We start from the raw sequence: 14,359 nt of genomic DNA, 5'->3' as shown, positions 1-14,359 counted from the left end.
AAAAAAAAAAAAGAAGTAATCTCTATACCCAATGTGGGGCTCAAATTCATAACCCTGAGATCCAGAGTCTGACTTGATCCGCTGACTGAGCTAGCCAGGCATCCCAGCTCAGGGCCCTTTCTGAGACTGGAATAAACTCCAGAAAGGCCTCCCTAGGCCTGTGCTGTCTAATATAATACCAGGAGGCACTTGTGGCTGTTGGACACTTGAGATGGGGCAAGTTCAAGTGCAGGTGTACTCCAAGTGTGAAGTGCATGTCAGATATTAAAACCTTGATGAAAACAGGAATGTAAAACATCTCAATAATTTTGTATCATATATTCAAATGATACTTTAAAAAAATTTTTTTTAATGTTTATTTATTTTTGAGACAGAGAGAGACAGAGCATGAATGGGGGAGGGGCAGAGAGAGAGGGAGACACAGAATCGGAAGCAGGCTCCAGGCTCTGAGCCATCAGCCCAGAGCCCGACGCGGGGCTCGAACTCACGAACCGTGAGGTCGTGACCTGAGCTGAAGTCGGACGCCCAACCGACTGAACCACCCAGGCGCCCCTCAAATGATACTTTTATATCATATATTGAGTTAAATAAAATATCAAAATTAATTTTATCTGCTCCTTTTAACATTTTTTTTAATGTATTTAGGGGCACCTGGGTGACTCAGTCAGTTAAGCATCCAACTTCGGCTCAGGTCATAATCTTCAGGTTCGTGAGTTTGAGCCCCACGTTGGGCTCTATGCTGACAATTCAGAGCCTGCTTTGGATTCTGTGTCTCCCTCTCTCTGCCCCTCCCCTGCTCATGCTCTGTCTCTCTCTCTTTCTCTCAAAAATAAACATTAAAAAGATTTTTTTTTAATACAGTTTATTTATGTTGAGAAAGAGAGAGTGGACGAGGGACAGAGAGAGGGAGAAGAGAGAGTCAGAGTCCCGAGCAGGCTCTACACTATCAGCACAGAGCCCAATTCAGGGCTCAAACTCCCAAACCATGAGATCATGACCTGAGCCTAAGTCAGACGCTTAACTGACTAAACCACCCAGGTGCCCCATTTTAAGATTTTTTTTTAAAGACTGTAGCTACTCGGGGCGCCTGGGTGGCTCAGTTGGTTAAGCATCTGACTTCGGCTCAAGTTATGATCTCATGGTTCATGAGTTCAAGCCCCACATCAGGCTTTGGACTGACAGTACAGAGCCTGCTTGGGATTCTCTCCCTCTCTCTCTCTGCCCCTCCCCCGCTTTTTCACGCTCTCTCTCTCTCCCTCCCAATGAATAAATAAACTTTTTTTTTATAAAGTTTTTTTTTTTTATTTATTTTTGGGACAGAGAGAGACAGAGCATGAATGGGGGAGGGGCAGAGAGAGAGGGAGACACAGAATCGGAAACAGGTTCCAGGCTCTGAGCCATCAGCCCAGAGCCTGACGCGGGGCTCGAACTCACGGACCGCGAGATCGTGACCTGGCTGAAGTCGGACGCTTAACCGACTGCGCCACCCAGGCGCCCCTATAAACTTAAAAAGAAAAAAAAGAAAAGAAAAGAATGACTACTAGAAAAGGTAAATGACCTGGAAGGCTCCAGGCTCACAGTATCTTTCTGGTGGTCAGTGCCACCTCGGACGTCTCCTGGCAGAAGCAAGTGGAGCCCTAGATGAAGGGTCTTTCCCCATCTCTGCCCCTAACAGCCACCCCCTCCTTTGCCCTCAGCTAATCTGGGAGCCTCTTCTAAGCTCGGCACGACAGTGGACGTACTGCAGGAAAAGATTGGGAACCTCCAGAGATCCAGGATGAAGGTCAGTGCCCCGGGGCAGAAAGACACTAGGGGATGGTGGCTTGAGGCAGGCTGACAGCTGAGTTGCTGACCCAGGACCAGAATTTGTTGTGTAGCTAAAAGGTGGCCTGGGGGAGTGAGTGGGGCAAAGGAGACAGACCTGGCAGGTGCAGGAGTCCCAGTGGGTCGTGGCTATGTGGTCCCCCACCGACGAGGGTTCTTGGCACTGGCTTGGTACACTCTTCAAGCCCCTTCCCTGCCATGGTGACCTTCGATGCCGAGGGCTTCATGTCTGTGTCTCCCCCCTTTTAGGAGGAGGAACTTGAAAGAATTTGGGGCCACCAAATAGAGATAATAAAGGATCACCACCTCGTGCTGGACAGGGCAGTGGAAAAGCTCCAGACTCGCCTGGGTGACTTGAAGGTCTGTTTGGTTTTCTTACATATTTTATTTTTTATTTTTGAGACAGAGAAAGAGCATGCACACAAGAGATGGAGAGGGGCAGGGAGAGAGGGGAACTGAGGATCCAAAGCAGGCTCTGCACTGACAGCAAAGAACCCGATGCAGGGCTGGAACTCATGGACTGTGAGATCATAACCTGAGCCAAAGTCAGATTCTCAACTGACTGAGCCACCCAGGCATCCCAAGTCTGGGGGTTTGGATGGGCAGGTAGGGGGAGGATTCCATACTAGGACGTTTGGACCGTCCTTTCAAGCGTTCACAGCTACACCCAAGGCAGGGGAACCAGGGACCCTTCACTGGCATTTCATCTTGCATTAATTACACTTCAATTGAAACCAACAAATCTGGCCCCCCCCACCTCCGCCCCCAAACATATAAGCAAGAGGGCCTGGGCAACATCTGTGTTGTTGACCGCTGGGTCACCCGCCCCCGGAAAGGTGCCTGGAGCACAGCCAACACTCAACATGTGCTGAAGGCATCAGCGAATGAGTGAGGGGATTTCTTGCACCAACTGTTAGGTTTGTAGCATTTCCCCTAACCCAGCTCAGCACCGTTGGGTCTTCCCAGACCCAGAATGGCAGGTTTACTGACATGACAATTGTGCAGACAGACACCAAGCACCTAGTAGGGGCCCCTTTGGACACCCTCTCCCACGGGCCTGGAGAGTCTGACTCAACTGGCCTGATGACCCTGGCCCCAAGGTCCTCAGGGCCAGTCCCATCCGTGCCTTGTCTCCAAGCTGTCCCCAGGCTTTGGAGGAGGGCCCGAAGTCCTTCCCAGCAGGAAGACAGGACCTTCCCCCAGAATGAAAGAGACAAAACCCCAAACAGAACCACACAATATAATTTCCATGGGGGCTTCTGATCCAAGTCAGGGGGCTATTGGTGGGGTGCACTAGGATGTAGGGGGCGCAAGAAAAAGGCACATCTCCCCCCCCACCCCCCGCCCCCATGCAGGTACCAGGCTAGGACACACACAGGGCAACTTGGTGGGGAAAAGAACTTCTGGAAAGGGAGCCAGTTCCCAGCCCGAGTGAGGGCGGTGGGTATCTGGGGTTGCAGGCTCAGACCTTTGCGAATACCGAGGTCAGGAACGACTTCATCTCCTGCCAACTCTGGACCCTTACTTATCACGGCCCTCCGGAGAAGCTGGGCCGCCACACCCTGCGGACATATCGATGGAGACCGGAGCCGTCCGTTCGGCATGTCTGCTGAGTAGCCAGCACCCTGCCCTGCCCTGTGCACAGTGTCTGCCTCCAAGTAGCTGTCACTTGAGGGAAACTCCAGAGGACAAGGCCTGACCAAACGGTGCCAAATGGAACAAGGCAGCCTTTGTCCTTCCTGCCCCTGTGCCAACAGGAAATAGTTGCTTATAAAAGTTAACCCTGGAAAGACCTGGAGCAGACTTAGTATACAACACATGCTTCACTAAATATTTCCTTTTTTTTTTTTAAGTTGTTATTTATTTATTTGCTTGTTTATTTAGGGAGAGTGAGCACGAATGGGGGAGGTGGCAGAGAGGGGGAGAGAGAATCCCAAGCGGGCTCCACATCACTGGCGCAGAGCCCCATGTGGGGCTTGAACTCCTGAACCAGGAGATCATGGCTTGAGCCGAAGTCGGACGCTTAACCGACTGAGCCACCCGGGCGCCCCAAAATGCCCACGTCTTAAGTCTAAGAGCTCAGTCCACGTCTGCCTGTTCATGCAGCCACACCGCCACCACGCAAGCAGGAGGGAGATGTCTCCATCCCCTTACTGTGCGTCTCTCCGAGAGTTTTCCACTGAGAACCAAGCGAGAACATAAGTGGGGGCAGAACTCTTTCTCACGGGCTTTGTAGAAAACGTGATTTGCCTTTTGCAAGTGGATGAGTGTCTTTTATAAGCCAGAGGCTGCATTCCAGAACCACTTCTGGAAGAGACCATCATATTCTGAGTTGTGGCTCGGTGCAGGAGGAGACTGAAAAGACGGCCAGTGAGTATACCACTTACTGGGTGTATTCGTTTTCTGTGGCTGCTGTAACAAATGATCGCAAACTGGGTAGCTTGAAACGCTAGGTACGTATTCCGTCACAGCCCTGGAGGCCAAAAGCCAGAATGCAAGGTGTTGGCAGGGCCTTGCTCAGACTGAGGATCCTTGCCTCGACCAGTTTCTGTTGGCTCCAGGGGTTCCTTGTCTTGTAGTCACATCACTCCAGTCTCTGCCTCTGTCGTCACATGGCCTCTTCCCTCTATGTGTCTGTCTTCACGTCACGTCTTTATAAGGACACCAGTCAATGGATTTAGGGCCTGCCCTGATCCAGTATCGTCTCATCTTTTTTTTTTTTAATGTTTTATTATTTTATCTTTGAGAGAGAAAGAGAGACAGAGTGTGAGCACGGGAGGGGCCGAGAGGGAGGGAGACACAGAATCGGAAGCAGGCTCCAGGTTCTGAGCTGTCAGCACAGAGCCTGATGGGGGCTTGAACTCACAAGCAGTGAGATCATGACCTGAGCTGAAGTCGGACGCTCAACCATCGGAGCCACCCAGGCGCCCCAGGTGTCACTTCATCTTAACCAATTACATCTGCAAAGACCCTATTTCCAAACAAGGCCACGTTCACGGGTTCTGGGCAGGCACGAATTTTGGGGAGGACATTAATCAACTCAGTACACAGGTGATCCTAGCAGTAGAAGTTAGAAGGTCCCAGCTAATCACTCCTCTTTATTCCCAGATTTTAATTAGAAAGAGCCAAGTGGAGATCTAAATATTAACATCAGGCCTGATGACTCCAAAAGGTCAGGGATCCCTGCTGATGTGAGGTTAGAGGAAGCAATGACTTGAGGCCAAAACAGGACCTTCCTTCCACACCTGCATTTCCCATTCTAGACTTTGGGACCCATCTTTGGGGAAGGTGGACATGGTGGAACTTGGCATTTATTAGAATTAGGTTCAGGGCACCCCGATGGCTCAGTTGGTTAAGCATCCAACTTTGGCTCACGTCAAGATCTCACAGTTCATGAGTTTGAGCCCCATGTCAGGCTCTGTGCTGACGGCTCAGAGCCTGGAGCCTGCTTTGATTCTGTGTCTCCTTCTCTCTCTGCCCCTCCCCCACTGTGCTCTGTCTCTTTCTCTCAAAAATAAATAAATGTAAAAAAAAATTTTTTTTAGATTGTCCATGCTCAAATTAAAAACCTCGAAATGCACAAGGTGGACAAAAGTGTGATGGAGCAGGAGCTGAAAGAGGTGAGTGAGCAGAGACTCCTCTCCCCTCCCGCCCCTGCATCCTGAGCCCAGCTCTCCCACCCAGGGCAATGGAGTCATCTAGACAAGACGAGACCAGGCAGAGAGCCTCCCAGGTTCCTTCCACCTGTATCGTATAGAAGGGCTGGGGAAGCTTCCCCAAAGTTGTCCCATCAACTCCTATTTTCAGTGACTCAGGGTGAATGACGGTTTGTTACTTGCACTTAAAAATCAGGCAGCAGCTTCTCCATCATGGGAAAACCTTGGCTTACACCTGATAGCTGTGTCTGAGCCAATTAGACCCCGAGGTTGAATTTCAGCCAAGGCCAGGCGTTCAGGGTCCCAAACTCGAAAACACGGACCAGAGTGGTCTGATCCCGCCCCCCTCCAGCTTCCTTCTTCTGCCACCCCAGCATCGCTGCCGCCCTGAGTCCTCTCTGTCCCCAGAAAGCCGACAGGAGCACCCTGGCAGGCAAGGCGAGCCGAGCTGACCTGGAGACGGTGGCGATGGAGCTGAATGAGATGATTCAGAACATGCTCTTCAGGGTCGTGACCCACGAGAATGACTGGAAGAAGACTGCGGAAAAGCTGAGCAAGGACCTGAGCACCAAGGTGAGTACCCCTTAGCAGTCGTCTCCTGCTGTGTAACAAGTGACCCTGAAATGTGACAGCTTGAAACGACAAACGCTCTACAGTTGCCGAGGGTCAGGAATTGGGGAGCGGCTTAATTGAGTGACTCGGGGTCTCCCATGAGGCTGCAGTCGAGATGCTGTTGGCGAGACACCTCACTCCCTCACCACATGGACTTCTCACAGAGTGGCAGCCAACGTCCCCAGGGCGGGTGGCCCAGGAGAGCGCAATGGAAGTGCCGTCAGCTTCTATGACTTAGCCACGGCGCATCATCTCTGTAGTAGCCTCGTTCCACAGGCCAGCCCTACCCCTTGTGAAAGGGTGTGAGCAGGGACGATCTTGGAGACTGACTGCCATACTCTCATGCCTGGGCAAGCAAGGGGGCAGGGCGGGATGGGGTGGGGTGTCTGCTGATAATTTATTTATCCATGCATCCTTTACTGACCACCTGTGATAAATGTTGCTAACGAGTCACAGCCCCTGCCTTGATTTGTACCATCCAGTAGAGAGACAGGCACAGTCAGACCAACAGTTATACTTCTGTGTGGTTCCTGCAGCAGGGGCTGCTGGTATGGCCAGGAGAGCGTGGGCTCAGAATCAGGCAGCCCCTCTGAGCAGCAGTGTGCCCCGAGTGCTACGACCTCACTGAGCCTCAAATTTCTCATCTACAAAACAAGGATTTGTTCATTCATCAGCTATGCGCTGGGCACGTATGACGCTCGTCACTGGGGATATAACAACAATCAAAACAGATATGGGATGTGTTTCTCATGGAGATGCCCTTGTCTTTCTTTTTTTTCCCAAATGTTTATTTATTTGTTTTTGAGAGAGAGAGAGCTCGAGCAGGGCAGTGGCAGAAAGAGAGAGAGAGAGAGAGAGAGAGAGAGAGAGACATAGAATCCGAAGCAGGCTCTGGGTTCCAGGCTGACAGCACAGAGCCTGATACAGGGCTCGAACTCACGGACCGTGAGATCATGACCCGAGCCAAAGTCGGATGCTTAACCGACTGCGCCACCCAGGCGCCCCTGGAAACACATTTTTCTTAAAAATCACACAAATCGGGCGCCTGGGTGGTGCAGTCGGTTAAGCGTCCGACTTCAGCCAGGTCACGATCTCGCGGTCCGTGAGTTTGAGCCCCACGTCAGGCTCTGGGCTGATGGCTCAGAGCCTGGAGCCTGTTTCCGACTCTGTGTCTCCCTCTCTCTCTGCCCCTCCCCCGTTCATGCTCTGTCTCTCTCTGTCCCAAAAATAAATAAACGTTGAAAAAAAAATTAAAAAAAAATCACACAAATCAATGCAGAATTGCAGCCGGAGGAACTATGGTCATCTACAGAACAACTGACCTATTTTTCTTCAGTAATTCAATGATAGGGTGGGAAAAAAAAGTGGAGACAGAGAGACTGTTCTAGATGAAAAGTGTCTCCAGAGACAAAACAACCCAGTGAAGTCCATGAGGAGTCCTGGCTTGTGTCCTGGTTCAACTGAGCCAAGTCTACAAAAGGGCTGGGAATGAGAACAGTCAGGAATTACTGTTCATCCATTGGGTATCACGTAGGAAAATGTCCTCACGAGTACGACAGTATTCATGAGTGAGGTGTCATGCTCTTTGTAAGTTTTCAAAAGATACCCCATCAAAAGAATAAGGCAGATGTAGCAATCTGTTAAGAATGATGAACTCCGGATGGTGGGTGTATGGGGGTTAATGATTCTGGTCTTTTCACTTTTCTGGGTGTTTCGATTTCTTCCTAATAGAAAGCTTTGTAAATTTTTGTTTTAAGTGCTTTTTCTTTTCTTCCTGTATTTTTAATTGTGGCAGAACTCACACAACCTAAAATTAACCATTTGAAGTGACTAAATCCATGGCATTCGGTACATTTATAGTGTTGTGCAAATACCTCCCCTATTTAAGATATTTCCATCCCCCACAAAGAAGCCTGTGCCCATTTATACAGACACTTTCCAGCCCTCCCTGCCCCCAGTCCCTGCCAACCCCTGGGCTACTTTCTGTCTCTGTGGCTTTGCCTATTCTGGACATTTCATGTAAGTGGAATCATACATCCTGTGACCTTTTGTGACTGGCTTCTTGACCTTAGCATCATGGTTTCAAGGTTCATTTATGGATCAGACTCCCCATTCTTTATCATGGTTGAACAATATTCCATCAGCCGGATAGACCACATTCTGTTTATTCATTCATCTGTTGATGGACACTCAGGTTGTCTCTACCTTTGACTATTATGAATAATGCTTCTGTGAACATACACGTACAAGTTTTTAAATCTTTTTTCAGAAAGTTTATTTATTTTGAGAGAGAGAGAGTGTGTGAGCATGTGAGCAGGGAAGGGGCAGAGAGAGAGAGAGAGAGAGAGAGAGAGAGAAAGGATCCCAAGTGGTTTCACACTGTCAACGCAGAGCCTGATGTGGGGCTAGAACTCAAGCTGTGAGATCATGACCTGAGCTGAAATCAAGGGTTGGACGCTCTACTGACTGAGCCAGCCAGTCAGCTGCCCCTGGAACGAACACCTTAAAAATTCAAAAGTCCCCCCATCGAAAGCAGTCTGGCAATTTCTCAGAAAGTTAGATATAGAGTCCTATACAACCCAGCACTTCCAACCCCTGTAGCCAACAGAAATGAAAACAGGTCCACGCAAAAGCTCATACAGAAATGTTCAAAGAAGCATTACTCACAATAGCCAGCGGGTGAATGGATAAACAAATTGTGGTCTCTCTGTACAGTGGGCACAATGAGATATTATTCAGCCATAAAAAGAAATGAAGCCCTGATTCATGGTATAACCCATGAACCTTGAAAACATGGTGCTAAGTGAAAGCCAAACACCAAAGGCAACAGAGGATGTGACTCCATTTATATGAAGTATCCTAAACAGGCAAATCCACAGACATGAATGGGATCAGTGGTTGCCTACACCTGAAGGTTTGGGGGGAAACGAGGGGCCATCGCTAACGGGTACAGGGTTTCTCTGGGGAGTAATTAGGATGTTCCAGAACTGGTCACACTCATGGTCACACAACTCTGTAGCTACACTAAAAGCCGTTGTAAGTATACTTCATACTCAGTGAATATGTGTCGCATGTGTGAATCTCAGGTCTGGGGACCGCTGGGAGAAATGTGTCTTGGGCCTGAGGGCCTCAGTTGAGCAGTAGTGCTGATTTTATCTTTTGGAGGCAGTAACTGGCAGTATTTCTTTGCCTTGGCTACTGGGGAGCTCACTTTGCAGCTCCATTCCGGCAACAGTGTGCGTTAGGGGTATGAACCGTAACCTAAGCTTGATCGTGTCCCCTTTGCTTGACCCCTTCGCTTTTGCTGTTTACTTATTTATTATTATTTTTTTTATTAAAAATTTTTTTAACATTTTATTTATTTTTGAGACAGGGAGAGACAGAGCATGAACAGGGGAGGGTCAGACAGAGGGAGACAGAGAATCCGAAACAGGCTCCAGGCCCTGAGTTGTCAGCACAGAGCCCGACGCGGGGCTCGAACTCACAGACCACGAGATCATGACCTGAGCCGAAGTCGGCCGCTTAACCGACTGAGCCACCCAGGCGCCCCTCGCTTTTGCTCTTTAATCTTGTTACCCAACATTGGGTAACTTTGCTGCAGATCCTTTTCTTGAGCAAGGTGGGGTATGAATTAGTTGACTAAACCCTCTTTTCTTCCCTTTGGCTGTGTGCAGCTGGCCCATAGTGATTTGGATGACCTGAAGAAAGACGTGGATGAGGTCTGGAAAATAGTCAGGAAGCTGCTGATTGAAGGCCTCCGATTTGACCCTGACAGTGCTGCTGGCTTTAGGAAGTGAGCCCCTCCTGGGTGGGGGTGCACCTCCCAGAGGCTGGGGACAATACCCTCTCTCCAGAGAGGAAATGAGATGGGTATCCCAGCAGATTCTGGAAGGAAGGATTCCAGACCTGTGGACCCAGGGAGAAGGAGTGGGGCTTCCCAGCTTGGGGGCTGAGGATGGGATGGGGCTGAGGGCACCCCCGAGGGGGGCATCTCTGGTCTTGGCTGGCAGAGGGGCTCCAGGAATGTATCTGCTCCAAAGCCCTTTTGTTGTGAATGAGGAAACTGAAGCTCGCGGATGGTAGGGGCCATGCAGGGCCTCACAGGGAGCCTGGGGCATCTGGGACTGGAGCCTGTCACCATTTCCCCCACCCCATCTAGAGAGAGTCCTAGGCAGAGGAAATCAATGTTGGGGGGGCGGTCTCCTGTCCTAAGATGACCCCTCATCCTTCCAAATATCCCCTGTGAAGGGCAGCTTTCCAGAAGGACCCTGGTTTTAAAGACCTCCATTATGTTTGGGCCAGACACATAAGCTGCACACACTTTGTCCCCCACTGCTGCAGGTGGCCACAGGTGGGGATCCACAGGGACCAGCAGGGCAGACTTGAGCTGGGCCAGGCCAGCGGGAGTGGGTTGTGGAGGGAAGTCCTGACCCTGTGGTACAGACAGGCCTTCCCCACGGGGCAGCAGCTGATGGCCGGCTGTCTTCCAGGAAACTGTTTGAGCGGGTGAAATGCATCTCCTGCGACCGGCCCGTGGAGATGATGACCGGCCCGTGAGTACCGCCACCAGGGGGCGTCTGGGCCCAACCCCTCTCTTCTGGATTCCCCAGAATCGCCCAGCCCTACCTGCCCTGGGGGGGTGGTAGGTACGTGATTTAGATGTTCATCTGGCCCTATATACCATTCTGTACACATCATGTCCTTTGCTCCCTGTCCTGGGCAGGAGCACCGGCATCCCCTCCTTTGCCAGCCCTGCCTGGTGTCCCATGTGTGCCAGGGTCAAGGTCAGCTCCAAAAGCAAAAGGATGGAAGGAAAGTGGGGAAAAGCTGAACTTTGTGGGACTTTGTTGCATGTATTTTTAGAGTCTAAAACTTTTGTTTATTGAGGTGAGATTCACATAACATAAACCATCTTCAAGTGAACAATTCAGGGGGCGTCTGGATGACTCAGTTGGTTAAGCATCCAACTTTGGCTCAGGTCATGATCTCATGGTTTGTGGGATCAAGCCCCATGTTGGGCTGACAGTGTGGAGCCTGCTTGGAATTCTCTCTCTCCCTCTCTGTTTCTCTCTGCCCCTCCCCCTCTCCCATTCTCTCTCTATTTAAATAAATAAACAAACATTTCTTTAAAAAGATACCTTAGGGTGCGCCTGGGTGGCTCAGTTGGTTGGGCGACCGACTTCGGCTCAGGTCATGATCTCACGGTCCGTGAGTTCGAGCCCCGCGTCGGGCTCTGTGCTGACAGCTCAGAGCCTGGAGCCTGTTTCAGATTCTGTGTCTCCCTCTCTCTCTGACCCTCCCCCATTCATGCTCTGTCTCTCTCTGTCTCAAAAATAAATAAACGTAAAAAAATAAAAATAAAAATAATAAAAATTTTAAAAAAATAAAAAAATACCTTAGGGGCACCTGGGTGGCTCAGTTGGTTAGGCATCCAACTTCAGCTCGGGTCATGATCTCACAGTCTGTGAGTTCGAGCCCCGCGTCAGGCTCTGTGCTGACAGCTCGGAACCTGGAGTCTGCTTCGGTTTCTGTGTCCCTCTCTCTCTGCCCCTCCCCCACTCGCCTCTGTCTCTCTCTCTCTCTCTCTCTCTCTCTCTCTCTCTCAATCTCTCAAAAATAAAACATTAAAAAAATTTTTTTAAGATTTTTTTTAAAAGATACCTTATAAAAAATAAGATGTTATTCTGGTTTAAATAATGTGGTAAAGTATATGAATGTTTTTGGTGCAACCTGGTGAATTTGTATGTGTGTATACACCTTTATAACCACCTCTCAGATCAAAGTGTACAACAGTTCCTGCTGCCCAGAAAGCTGATATTTTACTTTGTTTTCATTTTTGTTGTTGTTTAGGTAAAATACACATAGCGCAAATCAATCATTTTAGAGAGAACAGGCCAGTGGCATTTAGTGCATTGACAATATTGTGTAATCACCACTCCGGCTGGCAACAGGGCATTTCCACCAACTTCTCTGTTTCAAGGATTTACCTATTCTGGTTTTTAGTTTTATAATCAGAACGGTTGTTCTTTATGACATTTCAAAGATCACTGGGGCTCTTCAGAGCCCTTGTGCAGTGGCCCCATGCTGCAGATGTCTCTAGAAAGTAGGCTGGGTTTGAGGTGCCTGGGTGGCTCAGGGTGGTAAAGCATCCAGCTCTTGGTCTCAGCTCAGGTCACGATCTCACAGTTTGTAGGTTCAAGCCCTGCGTCAGGCTCTGCGTTGACATCATGGAGCCTGCGTGAGATCCTCTGTCTCCCTCACTCTCTGCCCCTCCCCTGTTTATACATGCTCACGCTCTCTCTCTCTCTCTCTCTCTCTCTCTCTCTCTCTCTCTCAAAGTCAATAAATAAACTTGACAGCTGGGTTTAAGGGAGGGCTTCCTGGAGGAGGGAGCCCAGGGCCATCTGCTGGCCACTTGCACCTCCCACTTAACTCTTGTCCCCCAACAGGCAACTCATCACCATCCGCAAAGCCCACCTCCTCTCGCGGCTGCGCCCCACCAGTGCCAACAGCTATGAGTACCTGCAGCGGCAACGGATGAGGTGAGCGGGCTGGGGGTCTGTCCCGTAGAGGGGGTCCTCAGGGGCCCGGGAGCCCTGCAGACACGTCAGCTCCAGTCCCGGGATCCAAAGGCGGTCCCAGGGCATTGTCAGCCATCTGCAAGGGAGCCGTTTTGGGACAGCCGTGGCTGGGGCAGCAGATGGCCTGGGAGAGAATCGCAGAGAGGGATGGGCTTATTTACTGGGCATCTATTATGGGCCGAGACGACTGGGGAAGGGTTCTCATTTAAGTCTCATGACTCTTATGAGCTAGGATTGAGGTGCCTGCTTCCAGCTGGAGGAAATAAGCGAGGACCGTGGCCTCAGGCTTGGTGTGGCCAGGCGGGCACTGCGCTGAGCGCTTGGGCATACCTGACCTCAGTGAATCCTCAAGCCTTCCCTTTGAGGTGTATTCTGTCATCACCCCACTTCATAGTTGAAGAAACTGAGGCTCAGATAACTTAGCCACCTGCCCAAGTGGGGAAATGATGGCTGAACAACTATCACAGCCACGTAAAGGGGAGGGCCATGGGGGGGCCTGTGCCTGACACCCCCCACCTTCCCGTGCCTGATTCCTTCTTGAGATCAAAGGTTCAAAGCCTTCCATTGGCAGGCCAGACTGGGATCCCAGGGGTAGGTGGGGTCTGGAGGAGCACAGGACTCGATTTTTCCCCTCTGCCCCAACTGTGCATGTCCATATCCACTCGCCAGCCCATAGTGGCCCCTCAAACTCAAGCTGGAAGAAATTCCAATCTTGTCTTGCTATTGGTCAGGCCCTTGGGCCCACCCTGCTGCTCCTCTGGGGCAGAGGGGTCTCCCAGCAGCTGCTGTCCTACCTGTCCTACCCCAGGGAACACCAGCAGCTACAGCAGCTTCAGGATCTTGAAGACCAGGACAGGAGTCTAGATGCGCTGGGACCCCAGCAGGACTGGGGCGACGGCCCCGGCAATGATGCTAACCTCAAGTTCAAGTCCTATGACTTGTCAACATTCTACCCCTACGGGGACCCTGAGGTGTTGGACTATGACACAGTGAGTGCGGCAGAAGCCCTGGGCATGGGCGACCCCCGGGGGAGGCCGTGCTCTGCCTGGCCTCTGTGTGTCCTGGAGAGGCAGGCAAGGACTCTCCCTGACCTGGGGCCCGGGCCATCTAACAGGCCGAGGTGGACATTCTGGGAGTGGACGGGATCCTGTACAAGGGCCGAATGATCAACCAGGATGGGGCACAGCCTTCGACGGGCGTGGAGAAGGAGCTGGCAGGTGAGGGGTATCAGGCCTTCCGGGGAGCCCCCACCCTCAATGTCCTGGCTTTGCTGGGCAGCATGAGGAGGTGCAGGTAGGGCTCAGAGCTGGCCGCATCCCTGACTTGGGGATCTTCAAGTGGCAGGAGGCCTTCACACGGCTACTTGAAAAAAACGGAGCCCTACTATATGCCAGGTGCTGCACCGGGCACTGGAGAGGCAGTGGGGAGCAAAGAAAGATGGGCTGCCCGGGGTCTCCACATGAGTGGGAGAAACAGAATGTAAGCAAATAACCTGAAGGGGAGGATCCATTGTTAGCAATAGCAATGAATAGCTGACCAGAGGGGAGCGCCCTGGTGACGAAGGATGCTGGCCTAGGGAGGGGCGCCAGATGGCCTCCCCAAGAAGGACGCTGGGCTGAGGATGGGAGGGTTGTAAGGAGAATGCCAGTCCAAGGAGAGACATCTGATGAGGGAATAGGGTAAGCT

At 51.0% G+C, this 14,359-nt stretch overlaps 1 protein-coding gene across 3 annotated transcripts in view; it reads left to right on the top strand.

The window, feature by feature from the left end:
• The window catches only part of CE3H16orf96 (chromosome E3 C16orf96 homolog), a 38,273-nt gene that overhangs the window by 15,910 nt on the left and 8,004 nt on the right, over positions 1-14,359 (top strand). Inside the window, exons 6-14 of one of the 3 annotated variants that reach the window (XM_043560666.1) lie at positions 1,698-1,783; positions 2,074-2,184; positions 5,370-5,444; positions 5,889-6,053; positions 9,767-9,885; positions 10,583-10,645; positions 12,542-12,634; positions 13,482-13,662; positions 13,788-13,890. In XM_043560666.1, coding sequence (XP_043416601.1) covers positions 1,698-1,783; positions 2,074-2,184; positions 5,370-5,444; positions 5,889-6,053; positions 9,767-9,885; positions 10,583-10,645; positions 12,542-12,634; positions 13,482-13,662; positions 13,788-13,890 — 996 coding nt within the window. The remainder of the gene's footprint in view (positions 1-1,697; positions 1,784-2,073; positions 2,185-5,369; positions 5,445-5,888; positions 6,054-9,766; positions 9,886-10,582; positions 10,646-12,541; positions 12,635-13,481; positions 13,663-13,787; positions 13,891-14,359) is intronic. The other 2 variants (XR_006294253.1, XM_043560667.1) reach the window with 2 other exon arrangements.

This window comes from Prionailurus bengalensis, chromosome E3 (assembly GCF_016509475.1).
Source record: "Prionailurus bengalensis isolate Pbe53 chromosome E3, Fcat_Pben_1.1_paternal_pri, whole genome shotgun sequence".
NCBI lineage: Eukaryota > Metazoa > Chordata > Mammalia > Carnivora > Felidae > Prionailurus > Prionailurus bengalensis.
The sequence above is the reverse complement of the archived record's forward strand: the minus strand, read 5'-3'. Positions and strand labels throughout refer to the sequence as shown.